The sequence below is a fragment of the Mustela lutreola genome, chromosome 1, assembly GCF_030435805.1.
Source record: "Mustela lutreola isolate mMusLut2 chromosome 1, mMusLut2.pri, whole genome shotgun sequence".
Taxonomy (NCBI): Eukaryota; Metazoa; Chordata; class Mammalia; order Carnivora; family Mustelidae; genus Mustela; species Mustela lutreola.
Window position 1 is genome coordinate 196,188,247 of NC_081290.1, and position 27,167 is coordinate 196,215,413.

Below are 27,167 nucleotides of genomic sequence, written 5' to 3' on the forward strand. Positions count from 1 at the left end.
CAAATTGGTATTTTTGTATCCTTTGGGTAATTACCTAGTAGTGTAGTTGCTGGGTTGTAGGGTAGTTCTGTTTTTATTCTTTCTTTAAATTTTTAAATTATTTTTTATTTTTTTAAATTTTTTAAAAGATTTTATTTATTTATTTGACAGAGTGAGATCACAAGTAGGCAGAGAGGCAGGCAGAGAGAGAGGAGGAAGCAGGCTCCCTGCTTAGCAGAAAGCTGGATGCAGAACTTGATCCCAGGACCCTGAGATCATGACTGGAGCCGAAGGCAGTGGCTTAACACACTGAGTTGCCCAGGCGCCCCTATTCTTTTTTTAAAAGATTTTATTTATTTATGTATTTATCAGAGAGCAAGTGAGAGTGGGTGTGCGAACGGAGAGAAGCAAGCCAACTCCATGCTGAGTGTGGCGCCCGAGTTGGGGCTTGATCTCAGAACCCTGAGGTCATGACCTGAGTGGGCTCTTGATTGAGAGTGGGAGGCTTAACCAACTGCACCACCAAGGCACCGCAGGGCAGTTCTATTTTTAACCTTTTAGGGAACCTTCATAATTGTTCTCCAGAGTGGCTGCAATCAGTTTACATTCCCACCAACAGTGCAAGGGGGTTCCCCTTTCTCTGCATCCTCACCAACATCTGTTGTTTCCTTTGTTGTTGACAGGTATGAAGTGATACCTCATTGTACTTTTGACTTGAATTTTTCTGATGATCACTCATGTTGAGCATCTTTTTGTATGTCTGTTAGCCATCTGTATATCTTTGAAAAATGTCTATTCACATCTTCTGCCCATTTCTTAACTGGATTATTTGTTTATTGGGGGATGAGTTTGATAACTTCCTCATAGATCTTGGATGTTAACCCTTTATCAGATATGTCATTTCCAGATATCTTCTTCCATTCCAAAGGTGCTATTTATTTAGTTTTGTTGATCGTTTCCTTTGCTGTAAAGAAGCTTTCTGTCTTGATGGAATCCCAATAGTTCATTTTTGCTTTTGTTTTCCTTGCTTCCAGAGATGTATCTAGTAAGAAGTTGCTACTGCAAATGTCAGAGAGGTTGCTGCACGTGTTCCTCTCTAGGATTTTGATGGTTTCTTGTCTCATGTTTAGCTTAGGTCTTTAATCAGTTTTTTTTTAAAGATTTTACTTATTTATTTGACAGAGAGAGAGTGCATGTGAGCATAAGCAGGTGGAGCATTAGGCAGAGGGAGAGGGAGAGGCAGGCTCCCCGTTGAGCAGAGAGCCTAATGTGGGCCCCAATTCCAGGACCCTGGGATCATGACCTAAGCTGAAGGTAGACGCTTAACTGACTAAGCCATCAGGTGCTCCTATTCTTTCAGCTATTTTGAATTTATTTTTTTTAAATTTTTTATTTTTAATAAACATATAATATATTTATTTTTATCCCCTGGGGTACAGGTATGTGAATCACCAGGTTTACACACTTCACAGCACTCACCATAGCACATACCCTCCCCAATGTCCATAACCCCGCCCCCTTCTCTCAACCCCCCTCCCTCCAGTTGAATTTATCTTTGTGTATAGTGTAAGAAAGTAGTCTATTTTCTTTCTTTCTTTTTTTTTTTTTTAATTTAAGAGAGGGAGAGAGTGTGAGGTGGGAAGAGGCAGACAGAGAGGAAGAGAGAAACTCATGCAGACTCCATGCTGAGTGCAGTGATCTCATGACCTGAGCCAAAACCAAGAGTTCGATGTTCAATGGACAATGCTACCCAGAATCCCTAGATTCATTCCTTTGAATGTTGCTGTCCAGTTTTTGTTGAAGAGACCGTCTTTTTTTCATTGGATATTCTTTCCTGCTTGTTGAAGATTAGTTGACCCAATAGTAGTGGGTCCATCTCTAAATTTTCTATTCTATTCCATTGGTTTTTATGTATCTGAGTTTGTGCCGTACCATATTGTCTTAATGATTACAGCTTTGTAAGATAGCTTAAAGTCCAGAATTGTGATGCCTCCAGCTTTGCTTTTCTTTTTTAAGATAGCTTTGGCTATTCGGGTCTTTTGTGGTTCCATACAAATTTTAGGATTATTTATTCTAGCTCTGTTTAAAATTCTAGTGGTATTTTGACAGGGATTGCATTAAATGTGTAGATTGCTTTGGAGAGTGTAGAAATTTTAACAATGTTTGTTCTTCTAATCCATGAACATGGAATGTTTTTCCATTTCTTTATGTCCTCTTCAATTTTCATAAGTGTTTTATAATTTTCAGAGTACAGATCTTTTGCCTCTTTGGTTAGTTTTCTTCCTAGGTATCTTACGGGTTTTGGTACAATCAATTCCTTGATTTCTCTTTCTGTTGCTGCTTTATGGGTGTATAGAAATCCAACAAATTTAAAAAGAAAAGAAAAGAAATCCAACAAATTTCCATACATTGATTTTGTATCCTGCAACTATACTGAATTTGTGTTATCAGTTCTAGCAATTTTTTGGTGGAATCTTTTGGGTTTCTACAGAGTATCATGTCATTTGCAAATAGTGAAAGATTGACTTCTTCCTTGCTAATTTGGATGCCTTTATTTCTTTTAGTTGTCTGATTGCTGAGGCTAGGATTTCCAGTATTATGTTAAATAACAGTAGGAGTGGCCATCCCTGTCTGTAGATCTACATCTGTAGATGTAGATGTAGTTCCTGACTAAAGAGGAAAAGCTCTCAGTTTTTTCCCACTGAGGATAATATTAGCTTTTTTAATATGGCCTTTTGAATATGGCTTTAATGATGTTGCAGTATGTTCCCTCTATCCCTACTTTGCTGGGGATTTTTATCAAGAATGGACGCTGAATTTTGTCACATGCTTTTTCTGCATCTATTGTGAGGATCATATGCTGGTTATCCTTTCTTTTATTAGTGTGGTGTATTATGTTGATTGATTTATGAATACTGAACCTTGCAACCCAGGAACAAATTCCACTTCATTGGGGTGAATGATTCTTTTAATACACTGTTGGATTCGATTTGCTAGTATTTTGTTGAGAATTTTTGCCTTCATGTTTATCAGGGATATTGACCTGTAGTTCTCTTTTTTAGTGGGTCTTTGATTTTAGAATGAAAATAAGGTGGTCTCATAGAATGAGTTTGGGAGTTTTCCTTCCATTTCTATTTTTTGGAACAATTTGAGTGGAATAAGTATTAACTCTCCTTTAAATATTTGGTAGAATTCCCCTGGGAAGCCATCTGGTCCCAGACTTTTGTTTTTTGGGAGAGTTTGGTTATTGATTCAATGTCTTTGCTGGTTATTGGTGTAAGTTTTCTATTTCTTCCAGTTTAGGTTTGGTAGTTTATATGTTTTTAGGAATTTATCAGTTTTTTCCAGATTTCCCAATTTGTTATCATATAATTTTTCATAGTATTCTAATTATTGATATTTCTGTGGTGTTGGTTGTAATCTGTCTTTTCTAATTCTCATTATTTATTTAGATCCTTTTCTTTTCTTTTTGATAAGTTTGGCTAGGAGTTTATTAATTTTATTCTTTCAAAGAACCAGGTCCTGTTTTCATTGATTTGTTCTGCTGGGGTGTTTTTGTTTGTTTCTGTATCATTTATTTCTTCTCTAATCTTTTTTATTTCCTTTCTTTTGCTGCCTTTAGGCTTCATTTGTTCTTTTTCTAGCTCCTTTAGGTGTAAGGTTAGGTTGCTCTTGTGAGATTTTTCTTGCTTGTTGAGGTAGGCCTGTATTGCTGTATACTTCCCTCTTAAGTCTGCTCTTGCTGCATCCCAAAGGCTTATTTGTGTTTTATTATCATTTGTTTCCATGTGTTTTTTTATTCTTTAATCTCCTGGTTGACCCATTCATTCTTTAGTAGGGTGTTTTTTAATCTCCATGTATTTGTGGTCTTTCCAAATTGTTTCTGTGGTTCACTTCAGGTTTCAAAGTGTTGTGGTCAGATAATATACACGTGTGATCTCAGTCTCTTTGTATTTGTATTTGTGACCCAGTGTGTGGTAAGTTCTGGAGAATGTCCCATGCCCTTGAAAGGAATGTGTATTCTGCTGCTTTAAGATGAAATGTTCTGAATGTATCTGTTAAGTCCATTTGGGCCAGTGTGTCATTCAAAGCCATTGTTTCCTTGTTGATTTTCTGCTTAGATGATCTGACCATTGCTGTAAGTGGAGTGTTAAAGTCCCTTGCTATATTACTGTATTATTATCAATGTGTTCCTTTATGTTTGTTATTGTTTTACATATTGAGTGCTCTCAAGTTGGGGGCATAAATGTTTATACTTGTTAGGTCCTCTTGTTGGGTAGACCCCTTTATTATGATATAGTGCCCTTCTTCAACTCTTGTTACAGTCTTTGGCTTAAAATCTCATTTGGCTCAGGGCACCTGGGTGGCTTAATTGGTTAAGCATCTGACTCTTGATCTTAGCTCAGGTTTTGATCTCAGGGCTGTGAGTTCAAGCCCCATTTTGGTCTTCAGGCTGGGTGTGGAGCCTACTTTCAAAAATAAACAAAACAAAATCTCATTTGTCTGACATAAGTATTGCTACTCCACCTTTCTTTTGACTTCCATTAACATGATAAATGATTTTCTGTCCCTTCGATTTCTTTTTTATTTCTAAGATTTTATTTATTTGACAGGGAGAAACATAGCCAGAGAGGGAACACAAGCAGGGGGGAAGGGAGAGGGAGAAGCATGCTTCCTGCTGAACAGGGAGCTGATACGGGGCTCAATCCCAGGATTCTGGGATCATAACCTGAGCAGAAGGCAGATGCTTAAGCACTGAGCCACCCAGGTGCCTCTGTCCCTTCAGTTTCAATCTGCAGGTGTTTGTAGGCAGCATATCCATTCTGTCCTTTTTTTTTTTTTTTTTAAGATTTTTATTTATTTATTTGACAGACAGAGATCACAAGTAGGCAAAGAGGCAGGCAGAAAGAGGAGGAAGCAGGCTCCTCGCTGAGCAGAGAGCCCGACGTGGGACCCGATCCCAGGACCCTGGGATCATGACCTGAGCCGAAGGCAGAGGCTTTAACCCACTTAGCCACCCAGGCGTCCCCCATTATGTCTTTTTTATCCATTCTGACACCCTGTGTTTTTTGATTGGAGCATTTAGTCCATTTTCATTCAGGGTAATTATTGATAGATATGAACTTAGTTCCATTGTATTACTTATAAAGTTGTTTTCTGGAGATTTTCTCTGTTCCTTTCTAGTCTTTATTGTTTTTTGTCTTTCCCACTCAAAGAGTTTCCTTTACTATTTATTGCATGCCCATTTATGTGGTCATAAACTCCTTTAGTTTTTGTTTGTCTGGGAAATTCTGTATCTCTCCTCCTATTCTGAATGACAACCTTGCTGGCTAAAGTATTCTTGGCTACATATTTTTCCCATTCAGTATGTTGAATATATCATGTCACTTTCTTCTGGCCTCCTAAGTTTCTGTGGGAGAATTCTGCTGCTAACCTTATTTGTCTTACTTTATGAGTTAGGGATTTCTTTTGTCTTTCTGCTTTTAGGATTTATTCCCTTCTCTCTATATTTTGCAGATTTAACTGTGTTATGTCTTGGTATTGACCTGCTTTTGTTGATTTTGATGAGCTCTCTCTCTGCCTCCTGGATCTGGGTGTCTGTTTCCTTCCCCAGATCAGGGAAATTTTTATTTCATTTCTCTATTATTACCTCAAATAAATGTTCTGTTCCCTTTTTTTTTTTTTTTTTAAATTTATTTGTCAGAGAGAGAGCGAGCGAGAGCAAGCATAGGCAGACAGAGTGGAAGGCAGAGTCAGAGGGAGAAGCAGGCTCCCTGCGGAGCAAGGAGCCCGATGTGGGACTCGATCCCAGGATGCTGGGATCATGACCTGAGCTGAAGGCAGTTGCTTAACCAACTGAGCCACCCAGGCGTCCTGTTCTGTTCCCTTTTTACTCTCTTCTTTTGGGACTCTTATGATACAAATATTATGTTTGATGGAGTCACTGAGTTCTCTCCTTCTACATTTGGGATATAATATTTTTCTTTCCCTCTTCTTTTCAGCTTCATTGTTTTTCATAATTTATCTTTTGTATCACTTATTTATTCCTCTAATTCTTCCATTCTTGTGGTCATTACATCCAGTTGGTTTCAAATCTCAGTTACTACATTTGTCATTTTGGCCTGACTAGTTTTTAGATGTTTTATCTCTGAGGTAAGAGACTCCCTTGTGTCTTCTGTGCCTTTCTCAAGTCCAGCTGATATTCTTATGATTGTTGCTTTAAGTTCAGGCATATTTTTACCTGTTTCAATTAGTTCCCTGCCTATGACCTTTTCTTATTCTTTCTTTTGGGATGAGTTCCTCAATCTTTACATTTTGTCTAGATCTCTCTTTTCTTCTCTGTGTTAGGAAAGCCCATTATGTTTCCCGCTTCTGAGATTAATGGCTTTATAAGAAGAGGTCCTATACTTTCCAGGGCCTGGTGCTTTAGGAAGTATCTCTGAGGTATGTTGTGTGCTTTCTGTGGCTGTATTTTGATTGCTCTTTCCTTTGGGTCAGTCCTCTGTAGTTTCTCTTGCCTGCAGTGGGGAGTGTTTGGACCTTGGCTAGATTGTGCTGAGTTTGACCTAGGTATGTTTTGGTCTGCTTGTTAAAAGGCACCAGATGCTGTTTCCACTAGTGCTGAAGCTCTGCAGAACATTCTAGTCAGTAGACTTGGTGCATGTGGGGGATTTGTGCTGGTCTTCTGAGGGAGGGGCTTGCTGCACCGTTCTTAGGCACACTTGTCTGAGAAAAGCAGCACCTTCAGAGCACAGGGTGGGTGAGGCTTGTTGTAAGCAGTTCAGGCCACCAGTGCTGGTGCTGTGCTGCTTACCAAAGTTAGTTTATGCTGAGGGGCAGGAGAGAGAAATGGCACCAGCCCCCTCCCTCATTTCTGGAGGGGAGAGTTCATACCTGCCACTGTCCAGGAAGCCCTTCCAGAAGAGCATGTGTCCCAGGCATCCCACAGATCCGTTCCTTCACCTTGTCTGTGTCTGGGCTGTCTGCCCGCTGGCATTGCAGTGCACCTGTGTTCTATCCCAGGTAGGCTGGCTGAGTTTTAAAATTCCAAACTTTAGGGACCTGGCATGGCATGGACCTATGCTGGTCCTCTGGGGGAGGGTATCACTGTGCTGGATTTGATGCAGGTTTGTCCCAGAAGGGCAGTCACACCAAAGCACAGGGCACGGAGTTTGGAATAAAGTGCTGCAAAGAGCCCGTGTCCATGTTAGTTGTCCTCAGCAGGTGTCTCAGCACCTAGACTGAGGGGCAGAGGAGGGAAATGATGCCCGCTGGCTCTTTTGTTCCTAGAGAGCCAATGCCAGCTCTCCTCGATGGCACCAAGAAGGGGAACTGTCTCCCATTATGTACCAGGAATTCTCAGCTCGCACCATCTGCTTCCAGGTTATCTGCCCTCCTTCTCCCTGGGAGCACTGCAGCACCTTTAGGGCTCCACACCAGCCATGCTGCATACCTCTAAAACTCCAGTCTTCGGCCTCACTGGTCATTAAAAACTCACAAAAATCAACCCTTCTTGTTTTTCCCAGTCAGGCTTTGGGGAAGCGTTTTTCCATGTCTGATCTCCCATGTGCTCTTCTCTCTCTGTCACCCCTCTCTTTTACCAGGGCTCCCTCCTCTCTGCAGAACTGCAGTCCCCAGATCTCATCTCCCCAGATCACATCTCCGTACCTCCTACCTTCCAGAATGTGGCCTCTCTCCTTCTAATTTTTGAGTTTGTTCTGTCAGTCCTTAGATTGATTTCTGGGTATTCAGCATGAATTGATATTTATCTTGCTATGTTCGAAGGATAAAGCAAGCCTACGGTCATCTTACTCTGCTGTTCAGCTCCATCCTGTTTGTTCTTTTTAACCTGTGACTTGCATGGAGATGCAAAGAGTTTAGGTATATTTCATGGATGTCATAAAAACTGAGAGGGATGGATGGTGAAAGTATTAGCTTATTGAGTCAGGATCAGAAAAGATGACAGAGGGGTGGTTGTATGGCTCATTTGGTTGAACATCTCACTCTTGTTTTTGGCTCAGGTCATGATCTCAGCGTCGTGGGATTGAGCCCCACAGAAGGCTCTGTGCTCAGTGGGGAATCTGCTTAAGATTCTTTTCCTCTCCTTCTCTCCCTCCCCTTCTTGTGCTCTTGCTCTCTCTCTAACATAAATTATAAAAAAATGACAAACATCAGCAGCATGAGGTAGTATTTTTTTTTTTAAAGATTTTATTTATTTATTTGACAGAGAGAGATTACAAGTAGGCAGAGACGCAGGCAGAGAGAGAGAGAGGGAGAGGAGGAAGCAGGCTCCCTGCTGATCAGAGAGCCCAATGCGGGACTCGATCTCGGGACCCTGAGATCATGACCTGAACCGAAGGCAGAGGCTTAACCCACTGAGCCACCCAGGCCCCTGAGGCAGTGATTTTTGTGTTTTTTTGTTTGTTGTTTAATGCTCGTTTAATGCATTCGAATAGTTTAATGCTCGTTTAATGCATTAGACTTGCAAATAGTAGATTTTCAGAAATATTTATGGAATGAATGTATACAGCAGTCCAGAGAGGTGAGTTGAGTTTAACAGGTTGTTTTCCAGTACAGAAATATTTGAAGTCCAGGATAAATACATTTGAATGGTATTCTCTTTGGTAGCAAAACAGTTTAAAAAAAAATTTACTAGACAGCAGACTTCATATTAGTTACCTTTGCAATGCAGTCATGAGAAAAATAAGGTGGTATTGTTGAGAATGAGGAAGATAGCAGTCCAGTACTGCTTTGTTGAGGCCATACTGGAAATAATGGGTGCCCTGGGACACTACCATAAAAGGCATATAGACATATGAAGTGCTTTTACAGGAGAGTGACCAGACTAGTTGGAAAGGCCACAAACTGTAAAAACAAGGAATAATTAAAGGAACCCAGGGGAAACTTAATAGTGGTTAAATGCATTTCTTCAGACCATGTGAGTAAAGACTACATTGGAAGCATTGGGTTAGTGCAAGTGTGGACTCCATTGTTGGATCTATCCAAAAATTGAATAGGTTGCTTTGGAATGTAGGAAGTTTGTAATGTGAAAATCAAATGCTGGAGAGAGAGAGGAGGAAGCATGCTCCCTTCTGAGCAGAGAGCCCGATGTGGGACTCCATCCCAGGACCCTGAGATCATGACCTGAACTGAAGGCAGAGGCTTGACCCATTGAGCCATCTAAGCATTCTGGATCAAAGTATTTTTAAGATCTTGTCCAACCCTAAGGTTTAGTGTTTCTGGCAGTATTTTTCACCACATGTCACTGTACTTTCTTATCAGCCTCCTAGCCTTTTCCTGAACTCTAATTGGCCTTCATAATAGGAGATGAGTTAAGGAAAGCCAGTTATTTAATAAGTAATGGAGATGTGAATTTGGAATATGAAAACTTTGTTTTCATACTAAAAATCTGGTTTTTTTTCTTTATAAAAATACTAGTTAATGAAGTAAGGTGGAAAGTATAAAGAAGAAAGTAAAAAAAAATCACCAAAAACCCATCAATCATTTATAACCACTGTTAATTTTTTTTAAAATTAAAAAAAAATTTTTATTTATTTATTTGACAGATCACAAGTAGGCAGAGAGGCAGGCAGAGAGAGCGGGAAAGCATGTTCCCTGCTGAGCAGAGAGCATGATGCAGGGCTTGATCCCAGGACCCTGAGATCATGACCTGAGCCGAAGGCAGAAGTTTAACCCACTGAGCCACCAAGGCGCCCCAACCACTGTTAATTTTTGATGATTATCTTTTAGATAAACATTTATTAAGCTGTCTGCCTAGATGCCCAAGATCCTCCTTTGGTTATTTAGGCTTCTGCAAGTTGCTTTATAAGGCAAATAGCAAAATTTTAGATAATTCAGAAAATTCAGTGTATGAGGAAAAGGAACTGAGTAATTGATTGGTGAGTCCCAAGAAATGAGAGCACAGTTGGAGAATTCCTTTATTTTCCATTTTTCGTTCTATTTCTATTAACTTTTTGAATGCTAATAGACTTAAAAAAATTTTCCTCCTCTGCATTATTTACAGTTAATCCATTTTTCTGTTTTCTGGGTTGTTTCTATGTTTTTTTTTTTTTTTTTTATAAAAGATTTTATTTATTTATTTGATGAAGAGCACCAGCGGGGGGAACAGCCGACAGAGGGATATGCAGAAGCAGACTCCCCACTGAGCAGAGAACCCAACATGGGGCTCGATCCCAAGACCCTGAGATCATGACCTGAGCCCAAGGCAGATGCTTAACTGACTGGGTCACCGAGGTGCCCCTCAATGCTAATAGTTATCCTTGATGGTATACTACAGTCAATTCATCTCCTTCCTCATCTACAAATTAAGACTTTTTTTTTTGAGTTAATGTGGGTTTGGGGGAAAAAGGATTACTTTTTTCTGTTAGAGGCAGTACAGCATAGTGTTAAGAGCTCGGGATTTAGAGTCATTTGAACCTAGGTTTAATCTAGGCCACCTCATAGTGGGTGTATAGCTGTGGGCAAGCTGGCATTACGTACCTTCTCTCCTTACTGTCCTTCTTTATAAATGGTGATAATAAGAGAATCTATTTGGGTTGAAGATGAGGGAGATATACATATCTTTAGCCACATACGTATAATCTTAAGTTAGATTATAGAATATATGGTTTTTTAATATGCATGTGGGTTTTATTTTTCAGGACATTATTTTATTTTGTATTTATGTTACATAAAAACGTTTACAGTTACTTAAAACTTAAAAAAAAATTTAGGCATAGGGCTCCTGGCTGGCTCAGTTGGTAAAGCATGCTACTCTTGATCTTAGGGTTGTGAGTTTGAGCTCTATGTTGGGTGTAGAGCTTCCTTTTTTTAAAAAAATGATTTATTTATTTATCTGAGAGAGAGCATACGTAAGCAGGCAGAGGGGCAAAGGGAGAAACAAACTCCCTGCTAGGCAGGGAGCCTAATGTGGGCTTCCATCCCAGAACGCTGAGACCATGACCTGAGCTGAGGGTAGACGCTTAACTGACTGAGCCACCTAGGTAGGTACCCAGGCTGTAGAGCTTACTTAAAAAGTTCAGGCATATGAAAATTTATATAAAACATATACGATATAGTAAAATAAAAATAAAATAACTACCTGTATACTAATCTGGCTTAAAAAATAAAACATTAGCATGCCTAGGTGACTCAGTCAGTTATGTGTCTGCCTTAGGCTCAGGTCATGATCCCATAGTCCTGGGATCGAGCCCAGCATCGGGCTCCCTGCTCCTCAGGGAGTCTGTTTCTCCCTCTGCCGCAGACCCCCCTGCCTCTGCCCCCCAACTCATGCCCTCTCTCATGCAAAAATAAATAAATAAAATCTTAAAAAAGCTATACATAAGTACATTGCTCAAAACAGTGGTGTAAAATAGCAAAATGCTGGAAACAACGTAAATGTCTATCAACAATGGAATAGATAAATTATGAAATGGATGATTTATAGGTACAAGTAATGACATGGGTATGTTTCATAGATATTCATACAAGTATGCTTCTATTTATATGAAGTTCAAAAATATGTAAAATCAAATATATTGTTTAGAAATACAAATATGGGGAAAATCACACAAAAAAGAGCATATTAAAACAAAAATCAGAATGGTAGTCACTTCTGAGAAGGTAGGGAAGGGAATATATTGAGGGAAGTAATTATAGGGGATTTCAAAGGAAATATGTATGTATATTTGTTCTTGCTCAATATTTAACATATTTACTATATCATATATGTTTTATATAAATTTTCATATGCCTTTCATAGTCTTTTTAAAAAAGAAAACATTACAAATATAGTCCAAGTCCTCTGTATTCCTTCACAAATGTATTCCCTTTTTCTCAGAGATAAGCACACTCCTCAATTTAGAATTTATTATATGCAGGTCTTTACAACCATATGTTGCAGACATATGGAAACAACAAAATTCAAGGAATGTTACAGTTACCTATTAGCATTTTCACTGATAACTTGCCACTCTTAATCTCAGTGATTTGTCAAGATTGTGTCATATATAGCTATTAAAAGGATAATTAGAGTAGCTGCCTCCCAATTGAAATTGAGGTAAACATCATCAATGTCTTACGTATTATATTGTGTGGATATACTTGATTTTCAAAGAATCAAAACCCTATTTTAGGACATTAAAATTGTTTCTAGATTTAAAGAGATAGAACAGCAGTATCTGTTCTGTAGATTTGTGCACAGGTCCAATTGGGTTGTGTTATAATGGATATTTGCTATGGCACTTGTCTTTTTTTTTTTCATTTATACCCTGTTCCATGTCAATACTACAGATAGTTTTGTTTTGTTTTGTTTTTAATGATTGTATTTATTCCAGAGAGAGAAAGCAGGGGGAGGGGCAAGGGGGGAGGGACAAGCAGATTCTGCAGAGTGGGGAGCTGGGCACAGGTCTTGATCCCAGGACCTCAAGATCATGACCTGAGACACAACCAAGAGTCGGACACTCAGTTGACTGAGCCACCCAGGTGCCTTTTTTTAAAAAAGCAACTTATCAATATAGTTTTCATTGTATACATGTGCAATAAGATTTTACCATTTCTTTATTGATGGATATTTAAGCTATTTACAGATATTTAAGCTATTCACAAACATATTGCTTATGTTTGTGAATTTTAGGGAATGTTTCTGTGTTTATGGTCCTGGAAATGGGAATTACTATTTCAAAGAGTGACTATTTCAAAATTGCTAGATTGCCAGATTGCCCTCTAAAAAGGCTGTACCATTTCACACCTTGGTAATAGGGGGACTTCCCTCCCTCCTAAGATTAGATTAGAGTCCCTTGCTATAAGATCTTAAAATTCTTTGTATTTTTATAACTTTTTCAATGGCTGTTTATTTTTAATTTTCAGTAATTTATTTACCTGCATTGGCTAGCACAGTGTCACTCAGTTATGGTGAATATTCACTAAGGACAGAATAAGTTGAAAGTCCTGCCTACAGGACATTTGTTAAAGATGGGAAGGAAGTTAGAGGAAATTTTGTTTTTCTGGTTTTTTTTTTTTTTTTTTTGTGCAGTGTTCCTTCTTTTCTAAACTTTGACAAGAAGTTCTAGTGGTTTGTGGATCTTAAGCTTTGGTACATCTTTACATATTTTCTTCCTGTCAGCTGGGTTTATTTGCTGCTGAAAAAGTTGTGCCTGTCATGTTATTGGTGTTTCCTTCCTGCCCTCTGTACAAGTTGATGAAGTTCTTGCCTGTGCTTTCAACCACAACTAGAGTGCCCTTTTTCCAGAAGGGCAATCCCTTTAGACTCGTTTCTTTCTTTAACCTAGTCCAAACTGTTTTGTATATTGATGATTTTTCTCTTAAGTTAATAGAAGCAATGAGGTCTTTTTCTAGTTTTAGTTATGTGATGATATTTTTTATTTCTTCTTTTTAAAATTTCTTTTTTGGGGTGCCTGAGTGGCTCAGTCATTTAAGCGTCTGCCTTTGCTCAGGTCATGATCCCTGGGTTCTGGGATAGAGCCCCTACATCGGGCTCCCTGCTCAGTGGGGAGCCTGCTTCTTCCTTTCCCTCTACCCCTCCCCCTGCTTGTTCTCTCTCGCTTGTGCTCTCTCTAATAACTAAAATCTTTTAAAAAATTATTTTTTGTCATTTTAAGGTAGAAAAGTGCTATACACTTTGTAAGTAATACCAGTGATTTTCCAATAAAATCTTAATTCCTTTAAGTATATCTATTTATAAAACATTTTTATCCAGTGCCATTCAATTTTTCCTTTGGTTTAGATAACCTCAAAATCTCTGACTTTGGCTTGGCCACAGTGTTTCGGCATAATAATCGTGAACGTTTATTGAACAAGATGTGCGGTACTTTACCTTATGTTGCTCCAGAACTTCTAAAAAGAAAAGAATTTCACGCAGAACCTGTTGATGTTTGGTCCTGTGGAATAGTACTTACGGCAATGTTGGCTGGAGGTAAGAGCTCTTTAATCGTGATGGAACTCCTGTCCTAGGAAAGCCAGATTTGTTATACCAAAATAAATGAAACAAACCAAGGGAAACCATATTTATATGATAGTATTTTGTTTTGTTATTTATTTATTTGACAGAGATCACAAATAGGCAGAGAGGCAGGCAGAGTGGCAGGGGAAGCAGGCTCCCCTCTGAGCAGAGAGCCCAATGTGGGGCTCTGTCTCAGGACCCTGGGATCATGACCTGAGCCGAAGGCAGAGGCTTTAACCCACTGAGCCACCCAGGCGCCCCTTTATTTTATTTTTTAAAGATTTTCTTTATTTGCCAAAGGGAGCACAAGCAGGGGAGTGGGAGAGGGAGAAGGAGACACCCTGCTGAGCAAGAAGCCCCGTGCAGGACTCGATCCTAGGACTCTGGGGTCATGACCCGAGCTGAAGGCAGATGCTTACCCGATTGAGCCATCCAGGCATCCCGTATGTGATAGTATTTTAATAGTGAATTTATTTATAACTAAGTTGGAACTTTGAATCCCAAAGCTTTTTATGAGACTGACGCGCTACCTACTGCGCTAACGAGGCACCTCCAAAGCTTTTTAAAAATGAGGTATGTATAGCTATTATGAGACTGGCGCGCTGCCTACTGCGCTAAGGAGGCACCTGGTATGTATGAAGTATCACAATAGCAGCCTCTCTAAGATTCATGTGAATAATTTTGGAAACGGTAGAGCAGAATTGGTTTATCTTTGAAGTGCCTCTAAGATTTACGTGAGTTGGCATTCTTAGTTTGAAAATAATATTGAATTAATTTGGTGGAAACTTTTAATGGGTTTGTATAGTTGACTGTTTTCCTTTAAAATCTTTACTGTGTGATAAAGTGAACACTCAGAAAACTGAGACTTGTTTCTTTTTTAGAATTGCCATGGGACCAGCCCAGTGACAGTTGTCAGGAATACTCTGATTGGAAAGAAAAAAAAACATACCTCAACCCTTGGAAAAAAATTGATTCAGCTCCTTTAGGTAACTGGAATGTTGATTGAAAGTACTGATTTCTTAGATAATGAAGCCTGGTGATTGAATTTTTTCTTTATATATTTTTCTTTCTAGCTTTTAAATAATCATGTAAGTAATCTATGATCCTTGCAAGCAGATTAGAAAATAGTATTAAAAAAACCAACAACTATATAAGCCCAGCACTCAGAAATAGCTTTTTTTAATATTTTGATATGCAGTTCTACACTTTGTTGAAAAGATGTATAACAAATATATACGTTTGCTATATATGCATATTATTTATAAGTATGTATGTTTCTATAGAAAATGAGATCACACTACATATGCTATCTTGTAACCTATTTCTTTGCCTTTATGCTATAGTCATGGACATTTTTCCAGTGACTATAATTTTAGGTCTACATTATTGTTTTAAAGGCTGTGATGGAATATTACTATGTGGGTATGTTTACTATATTCATCCAATTCACTTTTTTTAGAGATTTGTATATTTTTTAAATTTTTCACTCGTTAAAGACGTATGATATGATCATCCACATAATGCACATACCTTTAAATTATTTAATTAAAAAACAAATCCAGAAGTGTTAGGGATGTAGGCAGTTTTTAATTATTATGGCTTACTTGGCCAAATTGCTTTTTAGAAACTTCGTACAATCTCGTTAGTTAATATTTTTAAATTTTTAAATTTTTAAAAAGATTTCAATTATTTATTTATTTATTTATAAAGACATTATTTTGAAAAACTTTATTTATTTATTTGACAGAAAGAGAGAGCATGCGTGTACAAGTAGGGAGAGCAGCAGGCAGAGAGAGAAGCAGGGTCACCACTGAGCAGCGAGCCTGACTTGGGGGCTCATCCTCACCTGAGCCAAAGGCAGACACTTAATTGACTAAGTCACCCAGGCCCCAAAGATTTATTTATTTAATTTTATTTATTTATTTAAGATTTATTTATTTTCAAAAGAGAGAGTGCACATGGTGTATGCGTGCAATGGGGAAGGGTAGAAAGTGTTTTCTGCAGACTCTGCACTGAGTGTGGAGCCCAGCATCAGGCCTAGTCTCAGGATTTGGAAATCACAAACTTTCTGGAAACTAGGAGTCTGTTGCTTAACAGATTGAGCCACCTAGGTATCCCTGTAGTCACTATTTCTTATCTTTATTTTAAATTTAATATCAGTGAGGTGGTATAGCCATTGCTAGCTTTTTGTCCATTTTTGTGGATGATCTGTTTTACTCACTGCTACCAGGGAGATTTTCTTAATACTTTATATGAGTTGTTTTTTTTTTTAAACATTAATATCATTAGATCTTTGCATTTGTTACAGATATTTTTCACAATTTGCCATGCATTTTTATTTTGTTTATGCTGTTTTCACATGCAGAAGTTTTATATTTTTATTCAAATCTACTATTTTTGTGCTTTGTGGTTTTCTGACTGTATTGTTATGTTTGGAAAGGTCTTCCCTTCCTTTAACTTAGAAGAAAATTCCCTGTGTTTTTGTGTTTTTTATAGTTTCAGTTTTTCATTTTAACCTTGGTCCATTAGAAAATAATTTTATGTTTTGGAAACATGAATTTTTTATGAAGATAAGATACTTTAGGTTGATAGTTGCTTATGTTATTTTCTCTTAAAAAGTTATTGGAAAGTAGATTTTCCTCATAAAACTGGGTGAATAAGGACATAACATTGACATATTAGAACTGTAACATTTGGTATTGAAAATTGATGAGGGTTTTTGTATCTTTTTGTTAATGTCATACACGGGGAGAAACATTTGCAACTGGCTCATGTTCTCCTTGTTTGCAGACAACAAAAATTCAGACCTGAGAATTTAGCAAAGAGCAACTACATGAAATTAAAGCAATAATGTAGTAGGTTTATTTCTTCTCTTGCCCAGAAATATTTGGATATAAGGAGACTATTAGAGAAAATGTTCCACAGCACAAGTTTTTAATCTGCATGACTCTTTTATAAATGTTGTATTAATATTTTATTTTCAGCTTTGCTGCATAAAATCCTAGTTGAGAATCCATCAGTAAGGATTACCATCCCAGACATCAAAAAAGATAGATGGTACAATAAACCACTCAAGAAAGGTAATATCCTGAAAAATATGAGTATTTTTTTCTGTGAAAGAAAAGACACTTGCTGTCAGTATTACAAGTCAGTAACACAAGATGTCTGTGGTTTCTGTCTTTATGTAGGTTGGTTATAATGTCTAGTTGGGAAAATAGAAATACAAAAAATAATTTTGAATTTTATTAATAGAAGGTCAGAGTACTATAGCTAAGTGTTTGACTAAGTCTTAAGTAACAGAAAAAACTTGTCTTGAGGGAATCACATTAAATCTAAGGTCTAAAGATTTAAGGAGAGCTAGCCCGATGAGTACTAGAAAGATGAGTGGCAGATTCTGAACAGAGGAAGCAACATCTGGAGAGTCTTAGAATTTGGAAGGTGGTACATTTGAGGAACTTAAAAGTAGGCCAGTATGGCATGGACCATGTCTGGCTTGTTCATCATGGTGTCACCAGTGGTTAGCGCAGTGTGTTGTACATTGTAGGCTCTAAGCAAATGTTTATTGAGTAGATGAGCAAATAAAGAAGGGAGAGAGGTTTGAGATGAAGCTAGAAAGCTAGGTAGTGACCAAATTGGGGAGGGGGAACTTTTAAATCACATTAAGGATTTTGAGCTTTAAACTTAAGGCCATTGAGGAAGCTTTTGAGAGATTTTTAAGCCAGTAAGTATATGATCATATATTTGGTTTTAAAAGATCTTTCTGGCTATCTCTTTTTTTTTTTCATTGTTTTTGACATTTTTTATCCTAGATGTGAGAAGATGGTACCCTGGATGAGATTAGTGGCAATGGGATTGAAAGGAAGAAGTAGATTTCAAAGAAATTTACCAATTAGAATTGATAGGTCTAGTGATTGTTCATATATAGAAAATGAAGGAGGATGAGGAATCCAGGAGGACTCCTTTCTGGGTTGACTAACTCAAAATGATGGTACCATATACTGAGATATAACTCAAGAAAAATAGAATTGGGGGGAAATTTTATTTGTTTTTGGATATTATGAATCTGAGAAGTAAAACTGTCTAATAAGGGGATTGTGTATGTGTGTAACTCAGGAGATAGGGCCAGACTTGAGATGTCGATATTTGGTGTTTTCTGCAAATAGATGGTAATTTAAACTGGTAGATGAAATAGTGTATATGAAACTGTACGCAATGCCAATATTTAAGTGGTAGGTAGAGGCCAGGGAGACGGAGAAAAACAGCCAAAGAGGTGGGAGGAGCATCAAGAGAACATGGAGGAATTGAAGCTAAGAGAAGAAAATGCAGGATAGTAGCAGATACTGTTAAGTGAGTTGATAACATGCAGCCTAAAAGTTTTCCCAGTAATTATTCATGGTTGTGGCAGGAACAGGATTGGTGGAGAGGTGGGAGTAATTGTCCAGTACAGTGACTATAGTCTAAAAGAGAGATAATGAAGCAGAGTGTAGACAGCTTATTCAAGCAGTCTGGCTGTGAATGGAAGGAGAGAGGACAATGGCTGGAGATGAATGAGTTTTTAACTCTTCTCTAAATGCGTCTTTTACCTTTCATTCTATTCTAATAGTAATCCAACTCTCCCCTGGGAACACAGGCTTCCTCACCAGTGGTAGATGTATTCTTTCCAACATGCTCCTGCCCTTGAAACATGGGGTGGGACAGACATCCTTGCCACTTTCTCCCTTTTTCCTACATTTCTCCCCAACTTCATTTTGAATCTCTTATTATCAGATTACCACCCACAGTTCCATCCTTGTTACAATCAGCTTTTGAACCCCTAATGAAAATTCCTGCCACATTGTTACTCTCCCCAATAAGACTGTTAATGTACATTTTGTTGTGGTTCTTGGTGATTTAAATATTCATTTGGATGATTCTTCCAGTATCCTGATCTTATATTTCCTTGCTCTTTTCTAATGATCTTCTCTTTAAGTATCCTGCTTTGACTACTGGCAAATTTTTTTCTGGTTTCCTCCTCTAGTACCCTGACTCCAGCAATCCTTTGACCCTATAGTGGAAATGAAATCCACTAATTCTTCCTTTTCACTGTCTCTTATCTGCTACCTCACTAGGTCCTCAGTTCTATCCTCACTACTTTTTTTTTTTTAAGATTTTATTTATTTATTTGATAGAGATTACAAGTAGGCAGAGAGGCCGACAGGGAGAGAGGAAGAAGCAGGCTCCCTGCTGAGCAGACAGCCCAATGTGGGGCTTGATCCCAGGACCCTGGGATCATGACCTGAGCCGAAGGCAGAGGCTTTAACCCACTGAGCCACCCAGACGCCCCCATCCTCACTACTTTAAATCCCAAGGTCAGTCATTATAATGACTTCTTTATATTCAGCTTCTGCTTTCTGGTCCTATTCTCTTTTCATCATGCTTACTGGTCAAAACCCAACCCAAGTTTAATCCAGTCTTCTGCCTATTCTATACTTACACCTGCACAGCTGATGGTATTTAGACCAAAATACATAACAGTGTTCACTTTAAAAATTCAGGATCACTAATCTCAAGTGAGCCCTTAACTCTGCCAGACAATTACAGTGCATTTCTCCACTTCTTTCACAACCGCACTCTCCTAAATCGCATTTTTTTTTTAAAGATTTTATTTATTTATTTGACAGAGAGAGATCACAAGTCGGTAGAGAGGCAGGCAGAGAGAGAGGAGGAAGCAGGCTCCCCGCCGAGCAGAGAGCCCCATATGAGGCTCGATCCCAGGACCCTGGGACCATGACCCGAGCTGAAAGCAGAGGCTTCTAAATCGCATTTTTATACCTTTTCTTTTTTCTCCTTCCTCATCCACATTCTCAGCCAGTGACAGTACTTCCTGTTTCACTGAGTAGAAACAATCATAAGAGAACTTCCACAAACTCTCTTCATCATCTATACTCACCTGACCAGGTGCTTCTGTGCTCATATACCCCGCTTTGCTCCAGATATAAGTCAAATCTGTCTTGTGCACAAAGATGAATATATTAACAAAGGCCCAGTTCTCTTTTGTTTACTCAAGGATATTGTCTAGCAATTCTTCTGCCTTCCTCCTGCATCATTAATTTTTCTTTCTCTTCTTTCTCATCAGCATTCCAGCATGCTATTTCTTTCATCTTACTGCCTGATGCATAGTAGCCTTAATAAAATATTTGGATGAATGAATTAATAAATAAAATGTTTGGCTAAATTAAGTGTGTTTAAATGGTTTAGGGACAGTTCCAGTTGAGAGGAAAAGGCTGAAGGTCTAAGAGAGAAGGAATGAAGGAGCATCAAGATCCCTGAAGAGAAAGGAGGGTATGGGGCTCACATATAAGTAGAGGGCTGGGCCTTGGATAGGAGCATGGAAGGGAGAAAAGGATGGGTAGTTGTGGGAATTTAACAAGAGTATAGAAGTTTTGAAGTAATCATTTGGAGAAAGGGAGAGGAAACTGACTAGAGAAACAAAGGAACCATCTGTCATTGTTGAGGATCCAGCTAAGGGGAGTAACCATGATTTTATAGTGGCATCATATTCTGTGTAATAATTATTCTTGGTACCTTTTTCAGGAGAGCAAAGAGTGTTGGATAGAGTAGATTCATAATGTTTATTGCCATTACCATCAATTATTTATTTTAAAATGTTTTGATTTTTTAACTTGGTCTCTTTGTCTTCATAGACCATTGTCTGTTACTGTAAAAGGTACCATTAAAGCTATGGCCTTATAGTATAAAATCCAACATTTGGAACATACTTATAAGTCAGGATTTGTGAAATGTGTAATTTGACAAGTGAATCCTTCTGAGTTTATAATGACCACATTTCTTAAATAAATATAATGACCACATTTCTTACATAATCATGTACAACATGTACTTTTTTTTTTTTTTTTTTTTTAGGGGCAAAGAGGCCCCGAGTCACTTCAGGTGGTGTATCAGAATCTCCTACCAGATTTTCTAAGCACATTCAATCCAATTTGGACTTCTCTCCAGTGAACAGTGCCTCTAGGTAAGATTAATTAATAAAGATCAAATAGTTGTTGAATGCAATATTCCCATACAAAACAATACATTATATATTTTTTCTTAATAATGAATGTAATTTTTATCAGTGTGAGAATGGTAAGTGGTGTAAGAAAGGCCTGATTGATTTTTTTTTTTTTGCCTGATTGATTTTACCTGAAGATATATATATATATATATATATATATATATATATTTTTTTTTTTTTTTTTTTTTTTTTTCCCCCATATCTTAATGCTCCAGTGAAGAAAATGTGAAGTATTCCAGTTCCCAGCCAGAACCACGGACAGGTCTTTCATTATGGGACACCAGTCCTTCATATATTGATAAACTGGTACAAGGGATCAGTTTTTCCCAACCCACATGTCCTGATCACATGCTTCTGAATAGTCAATTACTTGGCACTCCAGGATCCTCACAGGTAAGGGAATTTAATTTTATCAGATAAGTGGTGAAGAACCTCTAGTTTTGTCATAAAGCCTTTTTTAAAACAAATGTATAAATCTTAGAAATACAGTATTAACACTTTAGCATATACACATTTTTTTTTTTTAACAAGGAAGAGAGATTTAAAGGTTGCTGTCCTGTATAAGAATCTTAAGTCACAGAAAGGAATTTTCAGACCAAATAGCTATAATATGACTGCTTTTGGTAATACCATATTTATTCAGTTTTCTTCTGTTTGACATGTAGAACCCTTGGCAGCGCTTGGTTAAAAGGATGACACGATTTTTTACCAAATTGGATGCAGACAAGTCTTATCAATGCCTGAAAGAGACTTGTGAGAAATTGGGCTATCAGTGGAAAAAGAGTTGTATGAATCAGGTATGTTTCATAGATTTTCCTGAAGAAAAATGTAAATATTTTAAGTAAAAAATGATCATTATCAGAATATTTTTGAAAAACAACTGGGGGATACCTGGGTGGCTTAGTCGTTTAGTCTACGTTTGGCTCAGGTTGTGATCCCAGGGTGCTGGGATGGAGTCCCACATTAGGCTTCTTGCTCAGCAGGGAGCCTGCTTCTTCCTCTGCTGGCCACTCCCCCTGCTTGTGCTCTCATCCTCTCTCTCACCTCTCTTTCTCTCTGACAGAAAAATAAGTAAAGAAAGAACAACAATTGAAATTGCAAAGACTTAAGTAAAATGTTCTTTACCTTAAGAAATAATATTGAAAGTCTTCTTTACGTTTATTAAAAATATCAAGAGAAGCAAGTCTTTTTTTTTTTTTAAGACTTTATTTATTTATTTGACAGAGATCACAAGTAGGCAGAGAGGTAGGCAGAGAGAGAGGAGGAAGCAGGCTCGATTCCAGGACCCTAGGATCATGACCTGAGCCGAAGGCAGAGGCTTTAACCCACTGAGCCACTCAGGTGCCCTGCAAGTCATGTTTTTAAAAACGGTATATACTTACTGTAACAGTAGGAAAGATTCCCTTCTGTGAAAAATGAATATATTAACAATCCCGTATTTCTTCCATCTCCCCTGCTCCCGCCTACCATATTTTGTTGTTTATATTATTATAGCATATTTGTAACATTGAAATTCTAATGTGTTTAGGCTTTTCAAAAACCTCATGTTACAAAAAACAAGTGGAGGTGAATATTATATATTAAAGAGGTCTGAAAAACAATGTAATGCATGATTTTTCACTAAATCATGGATTTAAAGAAAAAAAGCTATAAAGGATGTTATTGGGATAATTGGGGAAATTTGAATATGGTTTTGTATTAAATAATATTTTTGTATCAGTGCCAAATTTCTTGGGTGTTATCATAATACTGTGGTTTGTAGGAGAATGTCTTTGTTCATAGGAGAAACATGTTGAAGTGAAGTGTTTGTTTTCAGTAGCTTGGTTGAAAACTTAAAAAAAAAAAAGACAACCACATTAAAAAAAGTCAAATAAACATATACTTATCTATGTTGTTAAGACCAGTGAAGAATATATATTTATGTATTGTAGATTCTTTCAGGTTTTTTTTTGTAGATTTGTAAGCTTTCAAAATTAAAAGGTAGGGGAAGTTGTTACTATGCAGAAATCTGAGGCCAGCCTGATTTTCCTCTCAGTTGTATAGGTAATTTATTTTATTATTTTATTTTTTAAAAATTTTTTAAAAAAGATTTTATTTATTTATTTGACACACAGAGAGAGATAACAAGTAGGCAGAAAGGCAGGCAGAGAGGCATGGGGGTGGGGGGGGATGCAGGCTCCCTGCCGAGCAGAGAGCCTGGTGTAGGGCTCGATCCCAGGACCCTGAGATCATGACCTGTGCTGAAGGCAGAGTTTTAACCCACTGAGCCACCCAGGTGCCCCTATTTTTTTTTTTTTTTCTTAAATCAAGTAGGTTTATTGAGGTGAAACTCATGTAACCTAAAAATCATCACTTTAACCATTTTAAAGTGTATAATTTTGTGGTTTTGGTATATTCACAAGATTGTGCTACCATCATCATTTAATTACAGAACATCCCATTGCCCCGAAAATAAACTCTATGGCAATTGGCAGTCACTCCTCATTCTTTCCTCCCTTCATTTCCTGGCAGCCACTGATTTACTTCCTGTTTCTATGGACTGCCTATTCTGGATGTTTCATATAAATGGAATTATATAATATCATATAAATGGCCTTTTATATCTGTCTTCTTTTACTTAGCATGTTTTCAAGGTTAATCCGTGTTGTTTACATTTATCAGTACTTCATTCCTTTTTATGGGAGAATAATTTTCCATTATGTGGATAGAAGTCTACATTTTATTTAACCATTTACCTGTTGATGGACATTTGAGATGTTTCTACTTTTTGGCTATTATGAGTAATGTTGCTACGAACATTTTTATACAAGTTTTTTATGAACTTTGCCAGGGCTGTCATAACAAAATAATCACAGACTAGGTGCTTAAATAGCAGAAATTTATTTTTTCACAATTTGAGAGATGGAAGTCCAAGATCCAGGTGCTGGGAGGTTTGGTCTCTTCTGAGGCCTCTCTTCTGCCTTTCAGATAGCAGCCCTCTTGCTGCTTCCTCATCTGGCCTTTCTTCCTTACACATGCATACCTGGTATCTCTCTCTCTCTGTATCCTAATTTTTTTTTTCTTACAAAGATACCAGTCATATTGGATAAGGGCCCCCTTAGTGGTTTCATTTTAACTCAGTTACCTCTTTAAAGGCCCAGTCTCCAAATATAGTCACATTCTGAGAGGTTAGGGCTTCAACATATGAATTTTGAGGGGATACAATTCAACCCATAACAATACACGTCCAATTTCTTAGGTAATATACCTGTTAATGGAGTTGCTAAGGTATATAGTAACTCTATGTTTAACTTTTTGAGGAGCTGCCAAGTGATTTTCCAAAGCAGCTGCACTGTTGTACATTCCCACCAGCAGTGTATGTGTGAAGCATCTTGTACTTTCCCAGAACATGAGGTTTCACTGTTGCACAATTGTGGTATACCAGTGTGTTTTTTAGTCATTCCTTGAAATGAGAAGTATTACAAATGGTTTTGTAATTTGGGCTAAACTTATTTTTATTGCCTTAGGTTACTGTATCAACAACTGATAGGAGAAACAATAAACTGATTTTCAAAGTGAATTTGGTAGAAATGGATGAGAAGATCTTGGTTGACTTTCGGCTTTCTAAGGTACTTTTTTTTTTTTTAAACTGTTTTGCTGATATTAAAGAAGTATTAATATTAATACAATACAATTAATATTAATACAATACAATTAATACAATGTTCATTATAGAAACCTAAAAATATGAAAATATAAAATGGAGAAAATAGGAATAAAGTTTGATCTTATCATCCAGAGAGAACAGAGACCTATTTTATACTATTTCATTATGGTAGTCTTCGTTATGGTAGAATTTTTTAAATGGTATTAAATTTATATACATGGCATTTATAAATATGTGGTAACTTGTTCTTTTTCATTCAGTGTTCTGAACATTTGTTTTGTCATTATCCTTCTAAAACATAGTTTTTCCAAATGACATTTTCCTTATTATAGAAGTTTTTTGTAGAAAATGTAAATAAGTAAAAATAAAAATAATCCTAAATTATACTGTGCAACAGTAGTTACCCTGAATATTTTAAATCATTCTAAATTTCTTATTTAATCCATATATATATCTTTTTAATAACAATTATGTGTGTCAAAATGTACAGTATAACTGATGAACATTTATCTGTTATAAGTCTATAATTTCTATATATATATATAGAGAGAGAGAGAGAGAGGGAGTCTTGTTCACATTTCTGATTATTTCTTTAGGAATTACTGATTCTGAGGTTATAGTTTGGCCTTGGTATATAAGACCAAAAAAGCATTTTTTCTGTTTCCTGAGAGATTGTACATGATCCTAAAGGAGGTTGGAGAAATAGGTCACATTCTAAAATTGGAAATTTATTGTCTAGATGCTTAGTATGGAATTAAATTATTAAGATTCTAGTGTAATGAAATCCTCATAACTGAATGACTGGCTTTTTTTGACAAGACTTCAGTGTAGTTGTGTAGCTTAATTTAAATTTAAATTAAACCCCCAGTGCCAATGGAAAACAGTGACTTAGGTCCCTAGATGGCAATGCTTTAAATAACAAGGTGTAATTGTTTCTGTCTCTGAGCCCAGTGTGTTGGGAATGGTGATAGGCCCAAAAGCAAGTTGGAATTATTTATGTAGCCATTTCTTCTAGGATATTTGGTCTTCATAAGAGGACCGATGAGAATTGTAACTGGACATAGCTAAGGACGTTTGTCTCTTAACCACTAAAGAGAGTTTGATTTTATGGCAGTCTGTTTTTTTTATATTATTTTTGGATATTATTCCTAATATAGGGTGATGGATTAGAATTCAAGAGACACTTCCTGAAGATTAAAGGGAAGCTGAGTGATGTTGTGAGCAGCCAGAAGGTTTGGCTTCCTGCCACATGAGAGATCCATTGGATTCCTGATGAATATAGTGCTGCTATGTTGACATTATTCTTCCTAGAGAAGATTAACCTATTCTGCAAACTGCAAACAATAGTCTCTGAAGAGTTGACTTCCCTCTAGCCAAACACTTTCCAATTCTTTTTGCATGTTCTTCATACAAACAACATCTATATCTTCACTGTAAGTAAAGCTTTGGGGAACCGATGGATAGAATTCGTTAGATATTTCTTCATCCTGTGTTTAGTGTCTAAAGACCCATATGATGGAAACCAAGCTTTGGGGATACATGAGCTTACCAGCCAATGTAATGAAAGATGATATTCTTGTTGCATTATTGACAAGACATTTGGTTTCATCCAAAAAGTAGGTATATTTTCTCTATGTTGATTTAATTATATGGATGGATTAGTAATAAAGCAATCCTGTGACTTTTGGACAGTAAATTTTTCAGTCTATAAAGTGAAGCCAACTTCAAAAAATATATCCTCAAGATTTGTATTTATATTTTTACAAGGGCTTTATCAGATATATAAATCTGTTTTTGAATTATAACTGTTAATTAAAATTACAAGTAGATATGTTTTCTCCATTATAAAATACTGGTTGGTCTTTCAAGTAGATGTTGAGCATGGACTCTAGTGCTTAACTACCTTTACTCTAAAATTACTGTTGCACATTTAAAATATTTTTCTATATTATTATCTACTTTCACAGCCATATTTTAATTCTTTATTACAGAAATAAATTCTATTTTGAAAATGAATAGCTAACTCTGTGGACTTCTTGGTGACCAAGCTTCTAGGTAGTAGGAAATAAAAGAGGAGGGAGAAGTAAGAAAACTGTGAAAAAAGTAGATCTGATTCCTAATTCTTTTACTAGTAGATTTACTAAGACTTTGTTCTTCTGATAAAATATATATTAATTTTTGAATGTATTAGGTTGGGCCTTGTATTCCTTTTTCCTGGTAATTTATAAAATTAATCATCTTAGTCTGAAACTAAGAACTTGTGAAATTTTATTGTTAGAGTTTATTGCTTATTAGTGTATACTGGCAAATTGTGTTAACTGCAGTATATCCATAGGAGAAATAAATTTGAAGTGATAGGTGACTCCTAAGAATTGAGCCAGTAAATTCTCAAATATGAAAAATTTTGTTCTTGAAAATTGTCTTTAGTAACTCTCAAGAACAGTTATCTCAGACTTTGGCCTCTCCTGTGAGCTTTAGACTTTTAAAGACACAGCCAAGCTGACATTTCTACTTGACTCATAGTGAAC

The 27,167-nt window shown here is 37.0% G+C and overlaps 1 protein-coding gene across 2 annotated transcripts in view; it reads left to right on the plus strand.

The window, feature by feature from the left end:
- CHEK1 (checkpoint kinase 1) overlaps positions 1–26,655 on the plus strand; it is a 31,343-nt gene extending 4,688 nt beyond the window's left edge. For both annotated transcript variants that reach the window (XM_059184015.1, XM_059184023.1), the window contains 8 exons: positions 13,724–13,912; positions 14,821–14,925; positions 16,924–17,019; positions 20,843–20,951; positions 21,209–21,386; positions 21,659–21,790; positions 24,500–24,601; positions 25,797–26,655. In XM_059184015.1, the coding sequence (XP_059039998.1) occupies positions 13,724–13,912; positions 14,821–14,925; positions 16,924–17,019; positions 20,843–20,951; positions 21,209–21,386; positions 21,659–21,790; positions 24,500–24,601; positions 25,797–25,892 (1,007 nt within the window). In that variant the 3' untranslated portion in view covers positions 25,893–26,655. The remainder of the gene's footprint in view (positions 1–13,723; positions 13,913–14,820; positions 14,926–16,923; positions 17,020–20,842; positions 20,952–21,208; positions 21,387–21,658; positions 21,791–24,499; positions 24,602–25,796) is intronic.
- The last annotated feature ends 512 nt before the right edge of the window (positions 26,656–27,167 follow it).